General features: G+C 50.5%; 1 protein-coding gene across 1 annotated transcript; it reads right to left on the minus strand.

Moving 5' to 3' along the window:
• Positions 1-914: 914 nt before the first annotated feature.
• Positions 915-21,425, minus strand: Chrnb4 (cholinergic receptor nicotinic beta 4 subunit). Its single transcript, XM_036191866.1, has 6 exons — positions 21,306-21,425; positions 16,363-16,511; positions 8,604-8,648; positions 8,392-8,501; positions 6,582-7,572; positions 915-2,101 (listed from the first exon to the last, which is right to left on the minus strand). The coding sequence occupies exons 1-6, from the start codon at positions 21,358-21,360 to the stop codon at positions 1,961-1,963; spliced, it is 1,491 nt and encodes a 496-aa protein (XP_036047759.1). The 5' UTR covers positions 21,361-21,425; the 3' UTR covers positions 915-1,960.
• Between the last annotated feature and the right edge of the window lie 1,060 nt (positions 21,426-22,485).

The raw sequence follows: 22,485 nt of genomic DNA on the forward strand, positions 1-22,485 counted from the left end.
ACAGAATTGTCCACTGAAATGAGCGAATTTTATGGTGTGTAAATTATGCTTCAATAAAAGTGTTTGTTTTAAAAAGATTTTTATTTACTGTGTGGGTGTGCATACACATGGAAGCCAGAGGACAACCCTGTGGAGTCAGTTCTCTCCTTCCTTCCATATACGGATTCTAGGGATGAAATTCAGGTCACCTCGCCTGAGAAGTAAGTACCTTCACTCACTAAGCGGTGTTACTGGTCCAGTGATGTTACTTTTTTTTTTTTTTCCTGGTTTTTCGAGACAGGGTTTCTGTGTGTAGCTTTGCGCCTTTCCTGGAACTCACTTGGTAGCCCAGGCTGGCCTCGAACTCACAGAGATCCACCTGGCTCTGCCTCCAGAGTGCTGGGATTAAAGGCGTGTGCCACCACCTCCCAGCACTTTTAAAGATGCAGCAGAAAAAAGCCAGTCTCTGATGGTTACACCCTGTAGGATTCCATGTAAGCCGCAGGCTAGAAGATTCTGAACTAGAGTGATGGAGAAAAGGTAAGGGGTTGCCAGGGGTGCCAGGGGTGCCAGGGCTAAGTGTGCAGGGCATGGCACTATACAGAATAGTAGCAGAGTTTCATTTGTCCTAGTGATGGTTATACAAATGTATACTCACGTTAAAATTTAAAGGATTACACACAAAGAAGTCAACTTTATTGTATGGTAATTCTAAAAACAACACTCTTTAAAATATTCTCCTTCAGCGGCTGGAGACTCAGCAGTGAAGAACACTGGCTCCCCTTTCAGAGGGATCCGGCTCTGATTCCCAGCGCTGACATGGTGGCTCATGTCTGTAAGTCCAGTTCCAGGGACTCCAGTGCCCTTTTCTGGCCCCCAGGGGCACCAAGCATGCACATGGTGCACACAAATACATGAAGACAAAACATCCATGCACATAAAATAATATTTTTTTAAATTTTAAAATATTCTCCTTAACTCCAGAAATATCTTGAGTGCCATCAATGGGGGAAGTAGTGTGAGAAATGGGTGAGTGTGTGCCTGAGAGAGAGACAGGCCTGAACCAACCGTGATGTGAAGGCAGAAAGCAGCCAGAGCTGTGATGTCCCAGAGAAGGCTGGCCACTCTTTCTAGAGGTGGGGGCCAAGAGCAGCTGCTCCGAGGGAGCATGTGAGTTTGAAGGAAAGCGGGAGCCAATTCTTCACTCAGCAAACATTTATTTGTCACCTTCTGTGTACACAGCTCTGTCCCTTGCCCTTGTGGAGCATACACTCTCGGAGCAAGGGACAGGTGACTGGTGTGCGGGACACTCAAGGAGGCTTAATGCAGTTATGGGAGACAGTGCTTTGGAATGCATGACTGACTGACTAGGGAAGGCTTCTACAAGAAATGACATTGGCGCAGAGGATCATGGGAGTCCAGCCCTGACTAGTGCAGCCATGTGAAAAGCTTGGGAAGTAAGAGTTTGAGGATTTGGGAGGAGCTACAGCAGATAAATAAAGATTCTGACCTGGGAGAATCTGCAAGTGTGAGGAAATGGAAGACCCAGGAATCTCGTGGGTAGCTGGGAGTGGAGGGAGATGGACGGAAAGGCAGGCTGGGGTGTGATGGCGGCCTGGGGTGTGAGGGCAGCCTGGGGTGTGATGGCGGCCTGGGGTTTGAGGGCGTGATACATGGCACAGCAGGTGCTGCTTGTATGACTGTCTGACTCCAGTGCCTGGCACAGGGAAGGAAGGAAGGCAGGCTGGACTTGGGCAGCCTAAACCCCTCCTTCGGGGACTTAATTGAGGCATTCAGAGGGAACAGTGCAAGCCACCCACCTTTGTCCTTCTCATTGTGGCGGGTTTGATGGGGTTGACTGCCGGTGGTCACATCTTTACTTAGGGCCTCTTTAGCTGTGCCCAGAGGAAGCAGTGAGCTACCCACTTGGCTTCTCCTATCATCTCGCTATAACCCAGGGGCCTTTGGCATGCTGGGTAGCCTAGGTGCCCTTAGAAGGTGCATGGGTCTGGAAGAGGGGAGGTAGGAAGAGCCCCACAGTGCCCAGGATGCACACAAACACGAACACCCACAGGAACAGGCGGTCGACGACCATGGCTACAAATTTCCAGTCCTCGATGACCTGCGGACAGACAGGGTCTGGTTACAGGTGCCAAGCACAGAGTACTTCCTCCCTCTGAACCCCCCTTCACCTGCTGACCAGGACCCCACAGGCCACACGGGGGCTTAGAACTATACATTGGTGTGGCAGGTTCTGAATCCCAGGCTGGCCTCCACTGGGCAATTCTGGTGCTTCTCTTGGTGTCCTTCAATCCCACCTGACCTGACCAGGGTTGGAGGAGGAAGGAACAGAGTCAGGGGAGCTTGGGCTGTACAGTTGTTTCTCAGTCTTCTCGGGGTCCCCCTATGAACACACAAACCCTGATGCCACTCCAGACCTCACAGCCTCAATGGGTGCACTATTTGCATACAGCTTATGCATCCTCATTAGATCTGGTCAACTTGATACAAGCTAGAGTCCTCTGGGAAGAGGAAGCCTCAATTGGGAAAAAAACACCTCTATCCTGTTCGTCTGTAGGGTGTTTTCTTGTTAATGATGGGTGTGGGAGGGTCTGGCTCACTCCTGGGCAGGTGGTCCTGGGCCACAGAAGAAAGCAGACTGAGTTAGTCACGAGGAGCAAGCAAGTGAACAGTGTTCCTTTCTCTACGGCTCTGCCTCAGTTCTCGCCTCGAGCTCCAACTGTGGCTTCCCTCAGTGAACTATGACTCAGGATATGTAAGCCAAATGTTCTCTACCAAGTTGCTTTTGGTCATAGAGTTCATCCCAGCAATTGAAACGGAAGACATCATGAAACCCTCCCCTGAATTTACAGTGCCTATAGACCATGTGCATTCCTAACATAATGTAAATGCTATATAAGCAGTCATTGATCTGTGTCTGGGGACTAATGACCAGGAGGGGGTACACATGTTAGTGCAGAGACCTTTTCTACCCAATATTTTATCCACAGTCAGATGAATCCATGGATGAAGAAATAGAGACCCAAATAAAGCATACATGGTGATTTTAAAGGCAAATCTGGTTATGGGCAAAGGAGGTTGTGGCTTAGGGATTACTGGTTCCTTCTCATTTTTACCCTAAATCCTCTGTCTTAGTTGGCTCTGGAGAGCGGAAGATGCAGGGCCCGTCTGCTTGACAAGAGCTTACAGAACACCTGGAAACCCCACAGTCTAACCAGTTCCACTTACTCACAGCGCCTGCTGTTTCCTATAATCAAGGCTCCACCTCCCCTGGCCTCCTCATCTGGCTCTCTGGCAATCTCACTTTCTTGCTCTGCACACATTTTGTCTTCTGAGACCCAACCATGGGCTGGGACACCAGCAGAAACCTGGCTGGCTTCCAGAGGTACCACCATAGATGTGCCTGCCTCCTTGGTGCTTTGAGAGGCCCTCAGAGAGTGGTCATGTGCCCAGCATCCCGGCCTCCCTCCTCCACTCCCTGTCTGGGAAGGCTCTGCAGTTAGAAAAGCAGGCAGCAACCCACAAGCCTGCTGACGTCAGCGACCCAGTTTGCCAGGGCCCCATCCACGGTGTGTGTCACACTCCAGGATAATCCTATGTCAGATCAAACTCCACTCCCTCAAACACAGATTGGTCCTGTTCCTGAGATCGGGCAGGCAAGTGGGCCTCGCCACACAGAGCGATAGTAGGGATGGAGGAATTCATTTTGACGGCCTTAATTTCGAGCACATTCCCATCTTTTTGTGCTACTTACAGTGACCAGTTAGTCATTATGGAGGGCAAAAGTGCTGTGGATGAGAAACAGCTCATGGGATGGCTTAGTGGTGGGCCTGCCGTGAGAGGGAAAACAGACTTCTCTGACTACATATAAGAAAATCACTTAGTAACAAGCTCATCATATGCTCAGGGCAGGGTAAGACCCTCAGAGGGGGCCCAGAGTTTAAGGATTGCAGCTATGAGCCAGCTGTGTGTCTCGAGACAAGTCAGAGGGTTATTCTGTGCCTCGGTTTCCCATTGTGAAATAAGGGCTCATGTAAAAGCCACTTCCCAGGATTCCCGGGAGAGTTAGGATTGTCTGCCGACTTGTACCAGAGCACCTGACACAGGTTTGGCACTACCGGCACACAGGTGGTTGTAATCCCACTGAGTCCCCCTGCTCCTTCCCTCTTGGGGCTTGTTATTAACTGATGAGGCCTGCAAGTGCCAAGGGGGCAGCGAGGGCCTTAGGAGAAAAAGCACAGGATGGGGCTAGCTCAAGCAGGGGTGCAGGAGACCAGTGCTTCTCAAGCGGGACGTGCACAGGAACCCACAGGAGTTTAAGAGATGGCCCCTAAAGCTTCCTCCAGAAATCCCAACTCAGTGGAGGCAGGAAGATCAAGTCCAGGGTCAGTCCTGGGGATGTGGCCTAGTGATAGGCGTTTGCTTCACATGCACAAAGCCCTGGGTGGGGTGCACGCCTGAAATCCCAGCACCAGGAAGACACCGGAGGAGGAGTAGAAGTAAATTCAAGGTCATCCTCAACTACATAGAGTTTGAGGCCATCCTGGGCTACATGAAACACTGCCTAAAAAAAAGAAAAAGAAAAAGAAAGAAAGAAAGAAAAAATCCATTAGCGCTCTGTGTGCTTTTGACTGGAGTGGCATAGGACCACAAAGATGGGTGAAAACCTGCAACCCAGAATCATGATTCAGTATGAATTTTGATACACACAAGAAGGAATGGATGCACAGGACAGCTCGGAGTGATACGGTGTTCACAATGAGGCTGGCTTTAAGGGTAAAGAGTTGATAATTTTTTTTTAAAGTTCTAGGTCACCTTCAGGTATGTAGTGAGTTCAAGCCCAGCCTAGGCTACAAGGAGATGGGGGAGGGGAATTAAAGAAAGACTAGCATTATTAAATACAACGGAGCTGTACTTCTGATGGCAATGGGCCTAGGAGGCCTCCGAGATCTGGTTAAAATTCTGAGTTGGAGGCCCGAGAGGAACCTTGGTGTCTTAACAAGCTCTAGGTGGGCTGACGCTACAGGATGGGAGCTACTCTCTGAGCAGCAGGCTGATGGCCTGACATCCTCTCTTAGCAATTTTCTTCTTTCCTCACGGCGTGATTCTGAGACTTTGAAGCTAGTGCTCTACAGTTGAGGCTAACTAATGGAATGCCAGAGTTCTCTCCTGGGAATCTAGTTGTGGGAAGGAATTGCAAAAAGGTAAGAAGGAAGAATTCCTCTTCTGTTCATGCAGTGGCCAGCGGGGAGACACAATGTTACAACATAAAATGCTGTTTAAAGAATCTGAGAGCATCTGCCTTGAAATGGGAACATTCTCATACACGACACATGCTCTTTCAGGTAGAGAAACGCACAGGAGGATCTAACCATGAAGGTCTCCATGTACCTATTCATTATAAAATCTCCCTCCCACATTATCCTACTTAGTTTCCACTATCAACTTGACACAGACAAGAATCTCCTGAGAAGGGAGCCTCAACGGAGGGCCTACCCTGATCAGAGTGAATTGTGGGCATATCCTCGGAGATTGTCTTGATTGTTAGTGGATGCCGGCGGGCCCAGCCCACTTTGGGCAGCACCATTCCCTGGGCAGGTGGCCTGGGATGGATAGGAAGCTAGCAATGAACCTTCCTCCAAGCGTTTCTGCTAGTCTTCCTGGCCGGGGTGAGCCAGAGGTAATTCTGTTGGAATAGGAAGCAGGCCTGCTTCAAGTTCCTGCCTTGAGTTCCTGTGACTTGTAAGAATAAGCCAAATGAATTCTTTTTCTCTCTGAAGTGGCTGCTGATGGTAGCGTTTGTCACAGCAACAGAATGACACTAAAACACACGTGCCGTTTGTTCAGAGGAGTCTGAGATGCACAGGCTCTAGAACTCATGGTGTCCTGTGAAGGAAAACCTAACCTCATTTTAGAAAATCTGCCATCCTTGTCACCCTACATAAAAACATATTAGCCTGGTAGCAAAACCACTTTAACTGATGTTGCTGTGCTCCTGAAGTGTATAACTCCTCACAGGGCTTCTTTGCAAGTCTGAAAAGATAGGAGCAGATGCCCCATGCAACACAGCCCAGGCTGTGCTCTCTGTGGATGGCTGAACCACCTTCAGATCCACCGAGAACCTTCCTCCCAGGACATGCAGCTCTCCTCTGCTCTGCCTCTGGGTTTTCTCTACCATAGAGGGTGTTGGCTCTGGCAACTGGGCATAAATGGAAGTACAGGGAAGATCATATCCCAGGGCTACTGTCCACTGAAGGGGGATGGGAGCTGTCGATAAACACTCCAGCCTCCCTCCCTCCAGGAGATGTTTCTGAGGCTAGTTGTCTGGGTCCTTGGGGGTCTCTATACTGTACCCACAACAGCAGGCTCCTCTTTCCCTCTGTTTTGCTTTCTCTACATCCTCATTGTATTTCCTAGGGTGACATCACAAGTGAGCTACCTGTATCCAAACCCCATCTCAGACTGCTTTGGGGGAACTAACACAGGAAGATCATGGTTTCTTCCTCACCTATGGAGCTATAATAAAACACTTCCATTTTGAATGTCTTACTCAGGTGTTGGGGGAAGGGCTGGTGACTTACACTCTGATCTTGGTCATCACTTTTCAGATGCTGGGCGATGAAGCCGACGCCCTCTAAAGCTTCCTGTAGGTCCTGCCGGAACCTCCCAGAGGACCTCAGCCGGACATCCCTGGGGTTGCCTGCGGTGTGGGAGCTGACTGCAGACTTGGGAGCGGTGAGGACGGGGTTCACAAAGTACATGGAATGCCCATAGACGTTAGATGGGCTGGCGGGGTCTAAGGCAGAAGTGGTTGCTGCATCAGCTGTGGTCAGGTGCAACTGGCCGGGGTAAGGGATCTCGGCCGGGTTCACTTCTAGACCTGGGCGCTTCATGAAGAGGAAGACAGGCAGCTTGTGTAGGAAGCACTCCTTGACCCAGGCTGCCATGGTGTGAGTGCTGGGTGAGCGGTGGTGAACGTTGAGGACGCATACCGTGGTGACGATGGAAAAGGTGACCAGCACCATGGTAAACAAGAGGTACTTGCCAATGAGTGGAACGTCCAGAGAGGTGGGAGGCACAATCTTGGAGATGAGCAGCAAGAAGAACGTGAGCGCCAGCAGCACGGAGATGCAGAGCGTCATCTTCTCCCCGCAGTCGGAGGGCAGGTAGAAGACCAGGATGGCCAGCGAGGTGATGAGCACGCAGGGGATGATGAGGTTGATGGTGTAGAAGAGCGGCTTGCGCTTGATGATGAAGTCGTAGGTCACATCCACATAGCTGGGGTCCTGTGGGTTCACTGTCCTTCGTCCCGGGAGGGCCACGATGTCCCACTCGCCACTGGGGGTAAAGTCATCCATGACGGCTGTGGGTGATTTGAGGACCATGTCGATCTCTGTGTGGTCATAGGTCCAGGAGCGGAATTTGAGAGTGCAGTTCTGTTGGTCGAATGGAAAGTGCTTCACCTCAATCTTGCAGGCGCTCTTGTAGATGGCAGGGGGCAGCCACTCGATGCTGCCATTGGAACGCACGATGACGTTGGTGTAGACGGACACCTCGTAGATCCCATCAGCACTGGGGTGGGGCAGGGCATAGAGGAGAACATCACGCATGTACAGAGGAAGCCCGGCTTGTTCTCAGAGCCTCCCTCCCCCACCCCAAGAGCCCTTGGGAGTCATCTGCCTTCCTGACTGAAACAGGCCTGTTTTTCTCAGCAACTCCCTACCATGATGCACTGAAGCCTTTCATAGAATTAGCTCAGTTAAGCCTTACAAGAGTCCAAGGAAGCAACATTTTTATTATGTTCCTCATTTTATAGCTTGGAAATGGAGGCTTGGAGAAGCTGGAGGACATTATCAAGCTCCTTAGACCAGTAAGTGGCAGAGATGAGATATGGACCCTCATCTAGCTCGATTCTCGGCTGTCTATTCTTTCTCTCTCATGCTCATTCTCTTTGCCCAGGCTGATCTCAGACTCCTGGGTTCCTGATCCTCCTGCCTCAGCCTCCCAAATAGCTGCTATCACACTAATACACCCGAGGCATTGACATGTGACAAGTCAATGTTGCAGCCCCCAACACTAACAGAGCCACCAAGTCACAAGAAGACAGAATGGCGGTGAGGCAGGAATGGTTAAGGGCACTCCCCTGAGGGTCTGAAGGCTGGCCCAGACCCTGCTGTGCTGAGCAGGACAAGGCCCTTCCCCTCTCCAGACTTCCCTTCCCACCCTCCCACACGGAAGTCTCTGAGCCCACCATCTCTATTTCTCTAGCTCTGTGGCCTAGAAGTCTGAGTGAAGCGTAGAAGAGGAGGGATGGGGTTGGGTCAGGTATGGATGGCCCTGAAGGCTGGCTTGGTGCTCTGGCCTCACTAACATCAGCCACCTCCCACTCACTTGTTGTACAACACGATGTCAGGCAACCAGACACGCTTTGCCGGGATCCTCAGAATGTTCACTCCTTCATAGTAGGAGCTGTTCCAGGCCAGGCGGTAATCAGTCCACTCCTGAGTACACAGACAAGGCCATGTCACCTGGAGGTCCACTGTTACCAACGAGCAGCCCCAGAGGAAACATCACCTAGGCTGGAGACCCTCCAAGGCACTTACCTGTTTTAGCCAGATGTTGGTGGTCATGATCTGTTCTCGCTCATTCTGGGGAGGGAAATGAGGGTATCAGTTCATCTGGATGGAGGGGCCCCCACAAATGGATGATACTTTATCTCAGAAAGGCTCTGAGCCTTGGCCTGTGTGACCAGCTGCTCCTTAACTGTCTCTTAGGGGGTGCATTCGTTATTTTTTGCATTGCTACAGTGCCATGCTGACGAGAAGCTTAGGGGAAGAGGAGGTGATCTTAGCTTACAGTTTCATGTGAGGGAGGCATGGCGGTCAGGGCTCTGGCCTTCATGTGGAGCTTGTGCCTGTTGGTACTGTAGGGGCCGGTGGGAAGCAGGGACAGAGGAGCTAGAACTGGGGCTAGGCTTTGACCCACAAGCTTGCTCATGACAGCCTGTTTCCTCACCTCTTAAAGAGTGTGTGACCTCTCACCATAACCACCTGGGGACCGAGTGCTTAAAGACCTGAGCCTGCGTGGGACATTCCATATTCAGGCAGGCTCCTGGCCGTTTTTATAGTGCAATGATGCATTTAATACTTCAAAAGGCTGCATAGTCTTACGGTCCCAACACTGTAAAAGCCTGAGGTCTTTTCTAAGCTTCCAGATGCTCTCTTAACTGTTAGTCCCTGTAAAATCCAAAGGTAAGTTACTTCCAACATAGAACATTCCATTTCAAAGAGCAAAGGATAGAAACATGGTAAGGACAGATGGACCGGAGAGATGGACCAAGGGGCTGGAGAGATGGGTCAGTTGTTGAGAGCAGTGGCTGCTCTTTTAGAGGACCCGGGTTAGATTCCCAGCACCTACAAGATAACTCACAACCACCTGTAACTCCACTTCCAGGGGATTCCACGCCCTCTTTTGGCCTCTACGTGTACTGCATGCATTTGGTGCATGTACAAACATTCAGGCAAAATACCCATATGCACAAGATAAAAATAAATCTTCAAAGACTGGACCAAAGCAAGACTGAAACCTTACATGGAAAACCCAAAATCGTGTAGCTCTATGTCCAGCATGTAGGGGCTCTTGGCGTTATCATCTGGGTTCCAAAGGTGGGAGATAGCCCCATCTCTCCAGCTGGGCTGCCCAGATTGACTCCACTCAGTTGCCTGCAGTTTTCCTTGGTGAATGTTCCGTGTTTTCTCCATTTCCTAAATCCCAGGGGTCCCATTGCAACATAATCTTTACCTTCACAGCTTCATGCAATGGCTCCTCAGGGGCGCCTCGCAGAAAGTCCAGCCACGCCACACACTGCCTGCCTCTGCAGCTTTCTGAAACCTTGCAAAAGGATTCATAACCCTGCTACTCTCACATCTTCCATACCTGGCAAACCAGGGCCAAGTGGACAAGGCTAAATTCTGCTGCCAGCTTAAGAAGGTCCCCCCCCCCTCACCCCGAACACAGCTGCTCTAGACTGTGTCCTTTTGGGGGTGACTCTGGGAAGACCCTTCCCTGGATAGTGGGTTTTGAGCAGGAAACCCCTGCAGTGGCATTTTTACTTCCTGCTCTTGCCTTTGGTGGGTGGAGCCTTGCTCCCAAGGCATCTTTCACTGTACTCCAGTGCACAGAGCCTGGTTCCTCTCTAACGACACCAGTCTGCTCTAGCAGTGACAGCCAATTTGCCTGCCACCCATCCACCTTCAACTTAGCCACATTCACATTTCCTTCCAAAGGATGTTTTCAGATCCTCCTGGTTTGAATTGTAAATTATAAAGCCCACTAAGGCTGGGCGGTGGTGGCACACACCTTTAATCCCAGCACTCAGGAGGCAGAGCCAGGCGGATCTCTGTGAGTTCAAGGCCAGCCTGGTCCACAGAGCGAGATCCAGGACAGACACCAAAACTACATGGAGAAACTCTGTCTCAAAAAAAAAAAAAAAAAAAAAAAAGCCCACTAAAAACAGTGAGCAATAACCATGCCACAACATGAAAGCTATACTGCCTTAATATTTCCTCTGCCAAGCAATTTTGATATAGCTAAGACATGGGCAAAATGGGCCCAGATTTTTTTTTGTTTTTTGCCAGAATGTAGCAAAACAGCCTGTAGTCTAGCTTCTAATTGAGTCTTTGTTCCCTTCTGAAATCTCATGAGCCTGCTTTTTCCTGTCAGCTTGCTCTTCTCTCTCTCTCTCTCTCTCTCTCTCTCTCTCTCTCTCTCTCTCTCTCTCTCGGCATTCTGGTCTATCACAGCTCACCCAAATGATCCACTAAGTTCCAGTTCCAGCATGCTAGAGGGCTTCTCTCATTCTGTAGCTATATTAACACTCCCCTGCCCCCCGGATCCCTATGTAACTGTTCCAAGGGCTTATGAACAACCTGGTCAGGTTTATCTCAGCAACAACCCTGCTTCTCAGTTCCAATTCTCTCTCTGTATTAGGTATTTTGGTCATCCCGGCACCCAAATGCAGGACATGCGACCAAGTAGGGAGGAGAGCAGATTCTAGCCCACAGTGTCATGGGAGGCAGAGCAGCTGGGGCTTGGCTTTGGCGTGGAAACTTGGCTGGTCGTAGTGTGGTGGTAAATGGATGACAGGCGTTCACACCCACCACAGGAGCCAGGCTAACATCTCTAAGTCCACCCTCAGTGGCCTGTGTCTGCCAGCCAGGCCTTACTCTTTCAATGTGCCTCAGGTTCTCAAATGAGCGTCACAAGCTAGAGGCCAAGTGTTCTTACACATGAGTCTGTCTGTGGAGACCATTTCACATCCCAACCACATAGATAACTCAAAGAAATGTCATACCCAGCACATCAGAGACAAAGCTCATGACCTACCCCGCACACACACCACCCCCATCTCAAAATTGTCCACTTCTCCCCATCTCTGTTGCTACTATTACCTGTTGCTTGGACAATTGCAGAAGCTTCCCGGCTGACACTCTGGTAGTCTTTTGAATCTGGTAGTTCCTCAGACCATGGTTCTGTGTTTGGGAAATCCACTATTTCCAAGCTCACTCAGAGTAAAAGCCAAGTCCTACCCAGGGCCTAGCGGGCCTTAATGAAACACCTGCTTCTGCATTTGCAACCCCCATGGCGGGCATGCCTGTTTCTTTACCTCTGACTTTGCATACACTCTCTCCCTTCCCTGGAGGCTCAGGCAGTTTTGACTGAACTTTTTTCAGGTCTCAAAAATGTCACCTTATCAGACAAATCTCCAGCCTTCCTATATAAACTAGCACCCTGCCTCCCCTCACCACACACACCCTGTACTGTCTTCACAACCCTCTACCTGGACACATTCTGTCACTTTGTGTATTGTCCCTACCTCTCACTAGGATCCAATGACCCCAAGGAGAAAACAAAACAAAACAAACAAAAAACTAAAACTTGGAGCAACATGAATATGTTGGATATCTGATGAATATTTTTTGATGAATAAATTAATCCTATTATTATAATCCAGTCCCTTACCTGGACCACTGAACAATCTAATTGGTCTAAATCCTTTCTGTGCGTGCGCGTGCTCGTGCGCACACCACACACACACACACACACACACACACACACACACACACCCCTACCCCTATTCACTTTCTTCTGCAGCAAGAATGAGTTGGCTGAAGCTCTCTGTTTCCTCTTCAGTCTTACCTCTATTTAGTGTATCTAGGTCTCTTTTCTTCTACAGCGTTAGGTCAGTAACTCCTCCAGTCTTATTTCACGGCCCTGGGCTCCTTCCTTCTGTGCCTCAGCCCTCCCAGCCCTCTGCTCTCTGTCTGTACCCCTTTCCCCGCTCCCTCTTCATTAACTAACTTCCGGCGTTCTTATCCTAGCATGGTTCTTACTTCCTCAAGCAATTCACCTAGGTAATTATATCGTCTGTCATACATGCGGATGTTTGCTCTACAAAACCATCTCGCTTCCTTCCGGCTCTCTCTGCTGTCACACTAGAGTGTGGCCCTCACCTACAAGTTCAAGGTGGCCAGTGGGACTCCAGCCATCACACCCATATTCCAGCTTCATGAGGAGAGGAGCGGGAAGAAAGATGCATGTTAGTTGTCTTGTTTTGATCAATGTTTTTTCCAGTGAGTTTTAAAGTTCTTGTATGAGTTCTAGAAATCACCTTTGGTTCTTTTTAATAATTCCTCGCTCTCTGAAGAAATTTCCCATTATCCTTCCTTGAACACATTAATGACAGCTATTTTCATTGTAAGAAAAAGTCTTTTTATTTTAAATTATGGCAAAATACAGTTAGCATAAAACTTAAATGTTTAAAATCTTTTGTTACATTCATTTATTTGTGTGTCTGCTCATACATGCACATGCCATGACATGAGAGTGGAAGTCAGAGGACAACTTGCAGGATGCTGCGGATCTGAACTGAGGACCTCATGCTGTGTGACTGAACTATCTCCCAGCCCCCACGCCTACCACGTGTCATCCGCTCACACCTACCTCCAAAGGCTCTACAATTGGTAGCAAAGGGACCATCTTAATCTAGTCTGGGCTGAGCCTGTTTGGAAGGAACACTGTTTTTTGTGAAGGCTGATCTTCTACTGTTGTTGTTCATTTTCAGTACTGGGGTGAGCCTTCACTGAGTCCCATCAGGGTCCCATGACCTTGGTCAGATCCAGACTGCCATTGTGCATCCTTTCAGCCCTGGGACGGCCCCTGCATCTGCCCAGCTCCCCAGTTCCTCAGCTGCCACTCTCTGTTCCAGGTCTTAGCTTCTCGGCCAGATACTGTTGGCCAGTCATCAAGGGTGGAGAAAAGTACCATAGACTGTCAGGGTCGCCTCCTGGAGCCTGGCCACTCAAGTCCTGGCTGAAAACTCCAATTATCTTAAAACAGATTCTTCCCAGCCCTCCAGCATTTTGTCCAACCCCTTTAATTGTTTTCCAGAAAACCTAATCTTCCAACATCTCTACCATCAATGAAAGCTGAAAACCTTGATTTTTCTTTTAAAAATATTTTTAAGTGAGGCATGATAGTGCATATCTATAATCCTGGCATCTGGGGAGCTGAGGCAGGAGGCTCTTGAGTTAAAGTCCAGACAGGGCCACATAGACAGGACTTGTCTCTAAATAAGACATTGTTCTATGTGGGGGCATGGTTTCCATGTTGAGTGCACTGATATCAGGAGTATGCCTGACCAGTTTTTGCAAATACAATTTTTGTTTTTATGTGTGCACATGTGGGTGCCCACATGGACAGGTGAATATGCAGCCTTCTAAACTGAAGTTGTCTCTACTTATGAGGCAGGATCTCTTGCTGAACTGGGAGCTCACTGATTCTAGCTATTCTACCTAACTAGCTTGCCATGGGGCCCTCTGTCTCTGCCCCCTGCATCCTTGGTTTGCAGGGAAACACCATGTCTGCCTAGCTTTTAAGTGGGTTCTGGGCATCCAGATTCTGGTCCTTCTACTGTATAGCAAAGAGCTCTGTCCCCTGAGCTGTCTCCTCAGCCTCTTACCTCATTTTAAGATACGGGACTTTTCTATCTTCCAGAAACTTCTCCTGTGCATTTCTTCTGCCCCTTACCTTTCTCTAGGAATGTCTGCTGAATGTGGAAGAATATTGGTAGAGGACCCTGGCTGTCACTCCACAAAGAGAAGAGTGGAGAAAGTCTGCTTGCCCCTCCAGCACAAACTCCTTGTCTGTTCCCTAGACATTCCATCTCTTTAAACTCCCTCCTCAAAACCAAATACCTTCCAAAAAACCAGAAAGGAATCCTCCCTCCTACAACCAAGTATTTTCTTTGGACATGGCTTTTGGGACTATGGCAGCCCACATGGGTGCTTGCAGAAGCAAAGCTGGAGGCTGTGTTCTCTCCGGCTTCTGGAAGCCTCTATTACTCCACAGGGTCCACAGCTCAGATCTGGCAGGGGCCCCGGGAGTCCAGCAGTGTGGCCAGAACTGCCTGCCTCCGCCCTTGCCAGAGCAGGCATCTGGCTTGCCTGATGAAGCACAGGCCTTTCTTTGCAGGTCACACACGGATGCTCAGGCAGCAGTCTTGGCCTGGCCCGGCCAGAAGCCCTCTCTGCTTTCAGTTTCCTATGTCAGGAAAAGGGCAGGGCGAGGGCAGGGCGTATGCCCCTCCCCATTCTGGGGCTAGGCTTCCTCCCAACAGATAGAGACAGCTACCAATTTGGGCAAAACCTCCTTAAGCACTATGGATGGGAGAATCTGAGCATGTAGGGCTCATGGGCTGCAGAGAGGGGGGAGAGAGAGAAGATGGCATTGCCCAGAGGAGGTCCATTTCCTTCAGCTAGCTCCTGATGGCTGGACCTGGTGCCTATGTGATCACTTCCTCGGAGCTGCTTCCAGAGGCAAGGGTTCTAACCCTCGGGTGGACAATGGGAAGGTTAACAAGGGATCATGGTTCCTTCAGACACCCCTACTCTGAGACAGCTGTGGAGGAAATTCCAATCTCTTTCAACCTTCCTCAGTACCCGCTCTTGCCTCACTCCAGTTTTCAATACCTGGAATGCTGTCACCTCCTGTGCTGATCCAGACCTTCATCCGCATGACTCATCCACACTTGAGCCTCCGTACCCAGCATCTCTCCTGGCCTTGTTCCTATTCCCCCACAAAATTAGTGATATGGGAGGCCATCCCAGCAAACTGGGAGCTATGAGTGTTGGAGACGCAGTGAGTAGAGTTGGTGATGTCTGCCCAGTAGTTTTCCCTGATCCTTTCCTCTAGGACAACTAAACACCATGGACCTTCTCCAGTCTCCTTGCCACCTGCTGACAGTTCTAAACCAGCCAGAGTAATTCTATTCCTCTGGCCAATAATTGGTTAGGCTTGGATGAGAGTTACTATCCCTGGCCAATGAGATAAAAGTGTCTATCAAGAAAGCAGGACTGTGGGAGTTTTTGTTGTGCTTGTTGTTGCCCCAAAAGGACCCAAAAGATTTCCCACAGTTATTGACATCACTGGCAATACCCCAAAGCCCTGGCATTCTTGGGTTATTAAGTTAGCCAACACTGCCAGCATTGATTGGCCAGCTCCTAGTTACGTGATATGATAGATGCCCTTTCTGCTGTAGCCTCTCTCCATTGGATGCCCTATTACTGAATGCCAAGGCATTTTAATTGCTATTGAGAGTGTAGGTTTTCAGATGGCTTCAACTATGAGTCAGAGGTGCACAGAGAGGCAGGACACCCCAGGCAGAAAGAACAGCATGTGTATAGGCAATATTTTTTTTCGGATGAAAGAATCCTACCCTGGAAGGATGCTCAGCACCCTCATAGTTTAGGTAAATTGTTTAACTCACAGCTATGCGGGAAAGGTCAGACTATCTGAAAAGTAGTGTTGAATGTTCATTTACAAAAGGCTGTGTGTGCCAGGGAGGGGGAATGGAGAGATGGGCATGGGGTGGAGCTGGACAGCAAGACACACAGTTGGTATCAGTGGTTGGTAACAATTAAGTGGATATTTCAAAATAGCAATAGAGAGAATTTTGACTATGCCCAACACAGAGAAATGATAAATTTCTCAAGTTCTAGGTATGCCAATGACCTTGACATGATCCTTACAAATATGAATGCATGTCACACTGCATCCCACAAAAGAAACTTACTATGGGTCTACCAAATATAGTAATGGATGTTTTAAGAAATAGTAGAGGAAAAAATTGGCAATCAGGAATGTTACCCATCTGGAAAGGTCAGAAGTAACATTGTAGTCACCTAACTCCCAGCCCTGCACCCTGAACGGACATCCACTGCTTTCCCCAAGGCCCCTAGGGCAACTGGAAACAAGCCCTGCCTCTTCTCCTAGGCCTCAAGCCTCAGTTGCCCGGGCACCTACCACGCTGATGAGCTGGGACAGTAATAGCTCCAGGCGGATGGAGATGAGCTGAGAGGAGCTGGTGGCTGGGCGGATCAGGTTGTTGTAGCGGGTTTTGTTCAGGAGGTCATCCATCAGTTTCTCCTCTGCGTTGGCCAGGCGGCAGTCCCCTGGGAAATCGTACAGTCAGACCTGCTGGGCCCTTGTCCGGAGGAACCCCACTGCAGCTGTGGCAGTGAAGAGGGGGTTGTGAGAAGCAGAACACAGGGACCCTGGGGCTGTGGTGGGGGCATAGGTGCCAGCAGACCTGGCTGGGCCATTCTTTCCTCTGGGCCAGGCAGCTTCCTCCTGCTCAGGGAATGGTGTTCCTTCCTGGCAGGGATTGGTGTTCTATGTTCCAGACATCCAGTCCCAAGCTCGGACATCTGTTCCTTCCTGCCCTCCCCTCCCCCCAGGCCACTGAGATCTGTCTGTTCGACTTGCCAGCTCACCTAGTTTGTCCTCCATTTCCACCTCTTGGCTGTCTTCCTTTACGTCTCCTGTGCTGGACTGTCCCGGCATCTCCTTGTTCATCCCACACCCACCTGCCCCAGCTACCCTACATGGCCAGGTAGTCTTCCTACAGAACCCTGGGTGGGGGCTCTTCCCACTCACCCACCTGCCCTAGCTACCCCTACATAGTCAGGCAGTCTTCCTACAGAACGCTGGGTGGGGGCTCTTCCCCACCCACAGCCTCTCTGAGCTGAAGGCAGTTAAACCAAGAATGCTTTGGCTTGACCTCTGAGGCCTTTGGCCCTTAGCAATGGCTTCTTTTTTTCACCTTCTATTTTTCTCTCACTTTTCTATCTCAGCTGACCCCAGACGCTACTCTCTGGCCACACCCCCTGCTAGCCTCTTTGCCATCTCATTTCCGGGTCTTTGGGCATCCTCTGTCTTCTGAGGGTTGTGCCCAGCCTACCACCTGACAAACGTCTGAGTGGAGCTCGTGCCCAGTGCTGTGCTGTGTGCTGAGAACAGCCCCAACCCCAGCAGTTCCTGACCCAAGGGAGGCGTGTGGGTACCTCGTACCAGGAGCACTTCCTAAGATGTGGCTTGTCTGCAGAGCTGGGAGTGTGGAAGTGTTTTCCCGGAGGGGGGGGGAGTCAAATGGGGGCTGGAAAAGATGGCTCTGTTGGTAACATGCCTGCCATGCAAGCAGGAGGACCCAGGTTGGAGTCCCAAACCCACACAAAATAGCCTTGGGGTGGGGCAGAGATAGGCAGATCCCTGCATCTTACTGGCTGGGCAGTCTAGCCCAAACTAGCGAGCTTACGGTTCAATGGGAGAGCCTGTCTCAAAAACATAAAGGTGCAGTGTGCTTGAGAAGACACCGATGTGTGTCTGCAACAACAACAACAACAACAACAACAACAACAACAACACACACACACACACACACACACACACACACACACACACACACACATGAATAAGAAAATAAGAAAGAAAACAGGGAGGCTTTCTTGGACCCAGACTTTGACCTACAGAACACAAGGTCTCTCTGAGACACCAAATGGAGTGGTCTAGCTGGCAGCTCTTTTTCGGTAAGACAGAGTTCTTGGCTCTAAGCCACATTCAGGCCCAGCTCCAAGCGAGCCTCTTGCAGGGAGCCCCAGACAGCATCATCCCTCTGAGCACTTACAGCCCAAGAGCTGACCTTCCTGTGCACCCTAGAGCTCTTGCCAAGCGGGGTCTGGGCCTTTGTTTCATCCACCTGTCATGTCTGGGAGTGAAGGTGATGTTTAAGGACTTGATTGTGTACTGTGGTGTCATTAAGGAGACTATGTCAGGTAGGGTGGGGGATGGGGCATGGAAAGAAGGAGATGCAAAGGAAGGTTGAGGGCACATGAACAGGATGCCCAGGAGATGAGAGAGGGCAGAGCCTTCACATCTTCCCAAAATCCTCCCCTCCCACTCCCCACCCTCCCCCCCCCCCCCCCCCCCCGTGCCCCCGGCTTGGATGGAGCCAGAGAACTTAGAACACGAATCACTCCAGTCTAACAAATATGAGGTGGACTTCTGGGTGGGTGCAGGGCTAGCCACATGCTATGGTGAGCAGCCGCCGCCCTGCCTACTCCATGCACTTTCCAATTCGTTGCCTATCTAGAACAGATGCAATATTTAGTGCCTTGAGAAAGATGCTCCTGGCACACCTGCTGCCTGCTGCCCCTCCCCCAGGCTGGGCTGTGGGTAGGGTGGGAGGGTGGGAGGGCTGTCCAGCGGATGTCTAGACTAGAGTCTGAACTTGGCTTCTCTACAACATCTTGAATTCCCTCTCCACAGGCCACCGGCTTTAATACCCTTGGGGCCAATCTGTAGCCACAGGATATACCTGGGTCTCTCTCACAGTCTTTGGTTCATTTGGGATGACCTCTCCTTTCATAGAGAGAAATCTGATGTGACCAGATCTACCTGGCATTCTCTGGCAGCACTGGGGTAGGTTCTGCAGTTTCCAGCCTCCAGTCCTGCAATGCCAGGGGATGTTGGATCCATCTCTGCTGCCCCAGGAGGCAGGTGCAAAGGTTCCAGGCTGCTCAGCAGGCTGATGGGGGCTTATGCTTGAGCTCTGAGCCCACCTGGGGTACTGAGCTTTGTCACCTTCAACTTGACCTCTTCAGTATTCAGCTGACCCAAGGACTCTTCCATCTCATGGACCAACTATGGACTCCAGAGTTAAACGTTCCTCCAGACCAGCAGGTCTCAACTTGTGGGTCATGAAATGCAGGACACATCAGATGTCCTGCATATAAGATACTTACATTATGAATCATAACTAGCAAAATTACGGTCATGAAGTAGAAATGAAATAATTTTATGGTGGGGGTCACCCCAACATGAGAAACTGCACTGAAGGGTCTCAGCCTTAGGAAGGTTGAGAACCATGGCCCTAGGCCATCCAGGACTCCTAGCAAGTTAGACAGAGCCATCCATGCCAAGGGGCTTCTTTCACACACAGGCCCTTCCTGACCCCTGTACTTGTTTAGTACCCCCGTTAACTTGCCCCAGAGGGAGGCTGCCCTGCTAAGGCTATCATTGGTGTGTGTGCTTATTAATATGTCTGTGAATGGGCCACGGGGTTGAACGACTACCAGCAGGGCTGTTACCGCTGGAATGCACCCCCCTTTCACCTGCAAAGTGGAAGGGTACCCCAATAGCACAGGCTTGGGATTTGCCATCTATTCCTAATGCTTTCCAGAGCCTGTCAGACAAAAGACAGGAACAGGCAGGCTGGTTCGCCCCCAGCTTCTGAGGGACTAGAAGCTTTTGGATCCAACTTTTAAACAGTTAAGCACAGAAGCCACCGCTAGAGGTCATCATGATACAGTGATAGTAATAGAAGGTGGCCCCGTTGGCCTCTCTCTGCCCTGGGTCTTATCTTCATAGATTTCCCGTGCCAAGAGGGCTCCCTTGAAGAAAGGGGTTAAGGGTCTGATAGAGACTGTAGTGGACTTGTGAACATTTGTGGCGTGCCCAGTCTGAGAACGCGTATCCAATCAAGAAGGGGAAAGCTATCTCACTGTCTAGGATGTCATGGTTAACAGAATCTCACTGGCAAGTGTGTATCTGAAAAGCTTGTCAGGTGAGGGTGTGGGCGTATTAAAGGATAGCTGTGAGCATCTTAGAAACTCCAAACACGAGGGCTGGAGAGATGGCTCAGAGGTTAAGAGTACTGTCTGCCCTTTCAGAGGTTCTGAGTTCAATTCCCAGCAACCACATGGTGGCTCATGACCACTTATAATGAGATCTGGTGCTTTTTTTTCTGGTGTGCTGTCATACATACAGGAACAACACTGTACATATAATAAATAAATAAGAAACTCCAAATGCTGTCTTAGAAGGGACTTGCTGTGAACTATCAGTGCATCTCCAGTCACAGGTAAGCATCACCTGGCTATACAAAAGCAGAGTCCCAAGCTCCATTTCCCGAGATTCAGATCCCTTGAGCCCAGAGACCAGGAGTCTGTACAGGAAGATGCAGACAGCCTAGTGGGACCACACTTCAGAAACACTGCAAATGTTTGCCAGATGACAGGCGAGGCAGATTGTTGCTATGGAACAGACAGGGAAATTGAAGGGGTAATGGAATAGGGTGCCCAGCAGGGACCCAAAGCCACAATGCATACTCTGCCAATGTTATCTGTGATAAGAGGGGGCGACCTTGAAAGTCCTACCACTTCCAGTTCTAGCACCTTCTGGAGGTGGCCTCTGGGGTCTTCAGGGTCCACTGGGGCTCAGAGGACAAGCTGGTCCAGATGCAGATGTGTGGGGGGGGGGAGGGAGGGAGGGAGGGAGGAAGGAAGTGGTGGGGCATGTAGAAGCTACACAGGACCTTGGAATTTAGTTGGGACAACTAAGTCCGAAAGAAACAACCCTCACTATGTCTGAACTGAACCTGGGGATGAGGGCTGAGTGGATCTCTTTTCCGATGTCAATGGCAGGTCTGAGAATTGCAGACCCCAGTTCACTAAACTGCTTTCAGAAGCTAAGTAGGGTTAGGGGAACAGATGAGGCAGTGCCTGCCAGAGATGTAATTTCTGGAAAACTCATCCCCAAAGTGCAAAAATACTTTCCACCCGTGGGGTGGTGGTGTTAGGGTGACCTCTCTCGCCAAACAGCAGGTTTGTTCCCACACATTTACAGCTTGACAAGTTCGTCCCTTCAGTAGAGAGGAAAAGATCCTCTGAGGGCCTGGTGGGGACCTCTTAGCGCCGGGACTGAGCTGGACTGCCCAGCCTGAAGGCTCTCAACCACCGATAGTGACCCGGCAGCGCAGAGGAAGGTGGAGGGGACCCCAAACCTCACCCGGCCACCACCCAGGCCAGTCTGCAACCCACAGGGCTCGCCCCGCCCACGCGCCAGACGGTCCGGCCACTCCTCCCACCCCGCGACCCTTGTCCCTCCCTCCTTCCCTGAAAAGAACTCACCGTGCCTCCGAAGCAGGGCGAGCAGAGAGATGAGGAGCAGGGGCGTGCCCCTCATGGCCGGTCAGGTGGCTGCTGGTCCCCCGGCCCTGGAGCTGAGAGTGAGCGACTGTCCCGGTTGGCAGTCTGTCTGACGGCTGCACTAGGACCCAGCGGAGCCCGTGCGCCCCGCCTGGGAAGCAGCTGTGGGTCCCGCCCACTCAGGGGACTGAACTGGAGTTAAGGGGAGACCTGGGGGCCGGGTATGTCCATGGGGACCTGTGGCTAAGGAGGATGGTCCTGAGACTTTCCCACACTCAGGAGCGGGGAGTGCATGGCATTCGAGAGGGTAGACTAGCTCTTGTCTCCTTATTTGTCTTGGAGACTGGGGAAGGGTGGAGTTATAGGGTGAGGGAGGGTCAGGGTGGGCTGGCTGCGTTCCCCCTCACCTTCTTAGCTTCTTACCAGAGCAACTTGAGTGGCTGAAAGGAGCAAACAGCAATCTCCACCCTCCTAGGTGACCCACAGCTAAGTTTCAGAATCTAGAGTTAGAGGACAAGACAAAACAGGTGTCAGCGCCAGAGGGAACCTCCCCCACCCCTACACATGCAAGAGGACCTCGAGCTCCAATCCAGAGGGCCTCTCAGGAAGGGAGGCTTGCTAAAGCCAAAGCTGGCTCTCCCAGCCCTGCCACCTTCTCCCAAGAGGCAGCCAGCTGCTTCAGGGACAGCCAGAGGAGCGACGGCCTAAAGAAGACAGAGGTCCAGTGGCATTCACCAATGTCTGCTATAACTTGACAAGTCCGCCCGGGGTTTTAAAACAAAAACAAAGGCAAAACAACGTCCATTGAATGAACCTCCTCCTTAGGGATGGTTGGGAGGATTTAGGTCTGAGTGAACTCTCTGCTCTTTTTTGTTTTTGTTTTTTTGGTTTTTCGAGACAGGGTTTCTCTGTGTAGCTTTGTGCCTTTCCTGGAATTCGCAATCCTCTGCTCTTTAAACTGCAGCAATCATAGGTCAGACTCACAAAGTGAATCCAAAGACATAACCAGACTGAAAAGAAGTCCATGATCTCCCTGAACCAAACCCAGGAAAGAGATGCAGAGGGCTGAAGCCTGTGACCTGTGCGGTTTTGGAAGCTAAGGGTGGTAGCAGGTCTTTTCACTTGAAGGGGAATTAGCAGACTCTTGGTTAAAGCTAGAGTG

Source organism: Onychomys torridus, chromosome 7, assembly GCF_903995425.1.
Source record: "Onychomys torridus chromosome 7, mOncTor1.1, whole genome shotgun sequence".
In the NCBI taxonomy this organism is placed as follows: domain Eukaryota; kingdom Metazoa; phylum Chordata; class Mammalia; order Rodentia; family Cricetidae; genus Onychomys; species Onychomys torridus.